General features: G+C 66.1%; 1 protein-coding gene across 1 annotated transcript; it reads left to right on the top strand.

Moving 5' to 3' along the window:
• The first annotated feature begins 969 nt into the window (after positions 1-969).
• Positions 970-3,005, top strand: OLIG1 (oligodendrocyte transcription factor 1). Its single transcript, XM_036351067.1, has one exon. It carries the CDS (start codon positions 1,071-1,073, stop codon positions 1,869-1,871), a length of 801 nt encoding a protein of 266 aa, XP_036206960.1. The 5' UTR covers positions 970-1,070; the 3' UTR covers positions 1,872-3,005.
• The last annotated feature ends 2,487 nt before the right edge of the window (positions 3,006-5,492 follow it).

The following is a 5,492-nucleotide window of genomic DNA, read 5'->3' as shown; positions in this document are numbered from 1 at the left end:
GTGAGCGTGTGTGAGTGTGTGTGTGAGTGGGTGTGAGTGTGTGTGTGTTTTCCTGACGGGAGGCCAATCTGTGTGTGAGTTTTCCTGAAGCGGGAGCCAGTCACGGGTGAGATGAACACCCGCCCTTGGGCAGGAAAGACACCCAAACCCCCAGGGCTCCTTGGCTCTGAGGCCTCTGCGTGGAGGGCGGCGGGCAGTCACCAGCTGATGCTACTGGTCCCGGAGCCCAGACGTTTTGTTCTCAAAACCAGGCGGGAATTAAAATCAGCTAATTTTTGAAACCTGGCGGGCAATCAGGTGGCATTTTACAAAGCGTGTTATACCGTGTTCCATGGCCAAAAGGCGGAAGCAACCCGAGTGTCCTCCGCGCACCCTGGACCGACAAACGCGGGCAGCGCCCCAAGGCAGGCAGCCGCCCTCCAGGCCAAACCCCTGGAGAGGAGGATGGTGGGTGCGGGGGGGGGGGCAGGGGGGTAACTGCCGTTTAATGAGTTCGGTTTCGGCTTTGCGAGATGAAAGGGGTCTGAGGGTGGGTGCACACCCGTGTGGATGTTCTAACACTGCGAGCTACACTTGCCAACGGCCAGACGGTTATTCCCGGGGCGTGGACCTGACGGTTTAAATAAAGACGCATGTGTACAACTCACCCAGAGTCCGGGCAGGAGGCGCGGGGGGCGGGCACCGGAGTCTTAGCCCCACCGATGGGAGAACAACCTCACGTCACCCCAAACCTGCCTCCTGTGCCCCCTCCGGCCGGTCCTGTGTCTCCCCGCCCCCCTCCCCCGCCCCGGCCGGTCCGGTCCGGTCCGGTGACCCGGCTCCCAACCCCCGCTCCCTGGTGCGAGCCACGCCCCCGCGCCCGGGTGACCAATGAGCGCGCGCCTGCGCCCGGCCTCGCGCGGCGATTGGCTGCGCCCAGCGGCCGGCGGCGCCGGCTCCCCAGCCGGGTTTAAAGGGGTCCGTGCGGGCGCTGCCCCGCCGTCGGCTCCCCGCGCGCAGGTCCGCGGGGCGGGGCAGCTGCCCAAGGGCCACCCCGGGGCGTTTCCGAAGGGCGCCCCGACCGCCCCCCGATGTACTATGCGGTCTGCCAGGCGCGCGTGAACGCGGCCCCCGCGACCATGCTGCGGCCACAGCGGCCGGGAGACGTGCAGCTCGGGGCCTCCCTGTACGAACTGGTGGGCTTCCGGCCGCATCCCTCCTCCTCCTCGACCTCCTCCTCGACCTCCTCCTCCACGACGGCCCCCCTCCTCCCCAAGGCCGCGCGCGAGAAGGCCGAGGTGCCCGCCGACCCGCCGGGCTCGGGAGCGGGGCCGGGCGCGCGCGCGGACGGCGGCCCCCGGGCGGACCCCAAAGAGGAGCAGCAACAGCAGCTGCGGCGCAAGATCAACAGCCGCGAGCGGAAGCGCATGCAGGACCTGAACCTGGCCATGGACGCGCTGCGCGAGGTCATCCTGCCCTACTCGGCCGCGCACTGCCAGGGCGCGCCGGGCCGCAAGCTCTCCAAGATCGCCACGCTGCTGCTCGCGCGCAACTACATCCTGCTGCTGGGCAGCTCGCTGCAGGAGCTGCGCCGCGCGCTGGGCGAGGGCGCCGGGCCCGCGCCGCGCCTGCTGCTGGCCGGCCTGCCCCTGCTCGCCGCGCCCGGCCCCGTGCTGCTGGCGCCCGGCGCCCTGGGGCCGCCCGACGCGCTGCGCCCCGCCAAGTACCTGTCGCTGGCGCTCGAGGAGCCGCCGTGCGGCCAGTTCGCGCTCCCGGGCGGCGGCGGCGGCGCGGGCGGCCCCGGCCTCTGCCCCTGCGCCGTCTGCAAGTTCCCGCACCTGGTCCCGGCCGGCCTGGGCCTGGCCGCCGTGCCGGCGCCGTTCTCCAAGTGAGCGCTCGCCCTCCCGGCTCCCGCGCGCCCCCGCGCCTGGCGCCCTGCACCGCGGGGCCCATCCGGGAGCCCCTTGAGGACCTCCCGGCCCAGAGCAGGGGACTCCGGGCGCCCCCACCCCGCGGAAGTGCAAGTGACCCGAGCGGCTGTTGGGCGAAGCGCGGGCGCCGCGGAGGTCCGTGTGGCCTCAGCCGCTTGGGCGCAGCGCGCTCCCCCCTCTCCCGCGGCCCCGGAGCTGCGCCCGCTCGTGGGCGGCCGGTAGGACCGCGCTCGCCCGGTGCAGCGGGAGGCCGGCTCCCAGCGCCGCCGCGCAGAGGCCACACCTGCGGAGCCCGCGCGCTGTGCTCCGGGCGGGAAGGGGTTCTGCACCGGCCCCCCCACCCCCGCCAGAGGTGAAGGCGCCCGGTGCCCGCCAGCCCGGCCCTGTCAGAGGAGGCTGCCGGCCTCGGGAGGCGGAAATGACCGGCAGTCGGTGCAGAGACCGGGCGCAGCGGACGATGAACCCTCCCAGCCCTCGGACGGCAGGCCTCGCGGTGGCGCGGGAGGCGGCGATGGCAGCTCCAGGGTCGCGGGGTGCGGTTTGGGAAGAGGGTCCGCTTGCGACCCGGCGGTTGGATCCGTTTTTGAGGTCACACCGCCGGGTGCGGCGCTGGGGCGGTTCGCTCTAGGTCCCGAGGCCTAGAAGGACGGGGAGGGGGGCGGGAGGGGCTGGGACGTCTGTCGTCGCCCTGCCCGCAGGGAGGCAGCCAGCGCCCAGCGACCTCAAACGAAGCCCGCCTCCCGCCGCCGGCTCCGAAACCCCAGCACCCCCAGCTCATCCGCTCCTCTCCCCGCAAGCGGCCAGGGGGCTGCGCCCCAACCCGTGCTCATCCGCCCACCCCGTGGCCTCCGGGGATGGGCTCCGCCTTCGGCCTCCGGTCGCTTTGCCTCGGAAGCTACACGGTGAGCGGCTCCGTGGTCACAGCGGCAGCACCTTCTCCACCCCGAGGCTCGCTTTGGACCCGCGTTGAAGGCGTTTGTGGTGGGAGCAGCGCGGTCTCCGGCATCTCTTCTCTCTCTGGCTCCTTGCGCTGCGGGAACCCACACAATAAAGCTCCACAGGCCCGAGTTGTTGGTTGCTGTCTGATTTGTTTGTTAATGAAAGTGCCCGGTGCCCTGGTGGGCGCAGACCCTGGGAGGCAATACTTCAGTGCCTGGGCCTCAGGCAGGCGGTGGGCAGTCAGCTCAGGGCCAGGGGACAGTCAGGGCCGAGACCAGGGGCAGGTGGGGGTGGGGTAGAGGGAGGGAGGGAGGGAGGAAGGTAAGGAAGGAGGGAGGGAGGAGGGAGGGAGGAAAGGAAGGAGGGAGGGAGGAGGGAGGGAGGAAAGGAAGGAGGGAGGGAGGAGGGAGGAAGGTAAGGAAGGAGGGAGGGAGGAAGGAAGGAGGGAGGGAGGAGGGAGGGAGGAAAGGAAGGAGGGAGGGAGGAGGGAGGAGGTAAGGAAGGAGGGAGGGAGGAGGGAGGGAGGAAGGTAAGGAAGGAGGGAGGAGGAAAGGAAGGAGGGAGGGAGGCAGGCAGTTCTCCGGAGGCTCTGAGCCATGCTTGGCCCCTGGCTCTTTTTTTACTGCAGCTTCCTCTTCTGGAAAAAATGGGTTAAATAAAACATTATGATCAAATGCACAATCTCCCCTCTTTCTCAGAAATGCACCTTTCCTCTTTTCCCGGGTGGAAGCTGAAACATGAGCACCAGCTGTGAGCCCCCCCCCCCCCCCCACTGTCCTTCAGGTCAGGGAGGACTTGTCTCCTAGGAAACCCTGGCCTGGGACCCATCCTGCTCCAGCAGGTGGAGAAGGCCCCGGGCTGCTGGGTGGTGTCAGGAGGGACTTGGCAGGGGACTGGCTCGCTCGCATGCAGTGTGAACGCTTCGCAGTCACTAAGGAAACCCTCCCCTGTCCCAAGGCGGGCGGGTCTCAGTTGCCCAGTTGCAGAGGGAAAGCAGCTCCCCTTTAATCTGCAGAAAGTGAGAGAAAACCCGCCAGCCAGGGACTCCCTTTATCCGTGGTGCCCCGAGGCCTGGGTGCATTCAGGGGATGAGCACTCACGTCAGGAACCTGTGGGAGGGGGCTGGGAGGGGGGCTGGCTAAGTGTCCCTTTCCTGGTGGTCAGCCAGCTCAGGGCCAGGGGAGAGGCAGGGCGCGGTTGGAGAAGACTAGAAAGAAAGTGGCTTTAGGTTCCGCTGGACTCTGCCCCCAGGCACGCCCGGCTCCTTTAACACGTGCATTCGAATGCGGCCTTCTGTGTGTCCAGAGCCCATCCTCGCTGACCTGCGTCTTGACCAGGGACAGAGAGAAAAAGGAAAACCAGCAGCTCAATCGAGGCCAAGGGGGGTCCTCCCTGCAAACAAGGTTTCTAGGGTTAAAAGAGCAATTCCCCCCGGGCCCCAACCCCAGCCCCTGGCGGCCGCTGGCACCCCAAACCATCACCATCCATCCCCACCCGAGGCAGGAAGGCCCGGGCAGAGGGAGGGAACCTCCTCCCTCTGCTGATAACCGGGGGGCAGGGCCGAGCCTCCTGGGAAAGGTAACCCAGTGTGATTTCCCCCTTCACTGCGGACTCGCTCTGTCCTGTTTCCAGAACTGCTGAAGGTTCTGAGTGGCTTCACGGGTGTGTGGGGCCCTTTGGAATGGCATCAGAATGCATGTGGCATCTCCCTGGCCATCACGCCACGCAAGATGCAGACCTGCTCCTTAGAGGAATTTACATCCTGCCCGGCTGGCGTGGCTCCGTGGCTGAGCATTGACCTATGAACCAAGAGGTCACCGGTTCAATTTCCAGTCAGGGCCCAGGCCCGGGTTGCAGGCTCTATCCCCAGTGTGGGCTGTGCAGGAGGCAGCCGATCAGTGACTTCCTCTCTCATCAATGTTTCTGTCTCTCCCTCTTCCTTCCTCTCTCTCTCTCTAAAAAACAAACAAGATTATATATATATATATATATATATATATATATATATATATATATATATATAAGAATTTACACCCGGGAAGACAGCATCCATGGGCATTCTGGAGGCCTGCAGGATAAAACAGTAAGTTGTGTGTGTGTGTGTGTGTGTGTGTGTGTGCGCATACATGTGCATACACAGTGTCAAACATGCACCATCAGGCCTCTCCCTTCTGTCTGAGCTGCAGTGTGTGCTGCAGGCTCAAGGCTGGAGCAGGAGGCTGCTTCAGGAAATCCGCAAGAGGCTTCCCGCAGGAGGAGCGGGTTAAGCGGGGTCTTTGCAGGGTCGGGAAAGCTGGGAGGGCGTGAGGCAGGAGTCAAGATGAGAAGAAACACGTGGCCGCTGCCACACAAGGTCCCGGCCCCGGCGGTCAGGGAGCGGACCCGAGAGCACAGGCCCTGAGGAGCGAGTTGGTCCGTGCGTGTGAGGCCGGTGAGCAGTCAGCAAACACGGGCTGCACGCCTGTGGGTACTCCCTGGCCTGCGATGGCCCATTTACAGGCTCTGCGGGAGCTGACGACACCAGCGGGGAGCATGTAACCGTGTGGAACACGCAACCTGGAAGGCAGGAGTCCCAGCGGGGAGTCAGCGCCACTCTGGGCGCCGACAGCATCTCACTTCAAGGTCAGGTCATTAACGCGGGGC

Source organism: Myotis myotis, unplaced genomic scaffold (assembly GCF_014108235.1).
Source record: "Myotis myotis isolate mMyoMyo1 unplaced genomic scaffold, mMyoMyo1.p scaffold_m19_p_2, whole genome shotgun sequence".
NCBI classification, from domain to species: domain Eukaryota; kingdom Metazoa; phylum Chordata; class Mammalia; order Chiroptera; family Vespertilionidae; genus Myotis; species Myotis myotis.
This window is presented reverse-complemented; position numbering and strand designations above follow the sequence as displayed.

Bases quoted from the DNA above. Each gene is read 5' to 3' on its own strand.
- OLIG1 (XM_036351067.1), top strand. From the start codon at position 1,071: ATGTACTATGCGGTCTGCCAGGCGCGCGTGAACGCGGCCCCCGCGACC.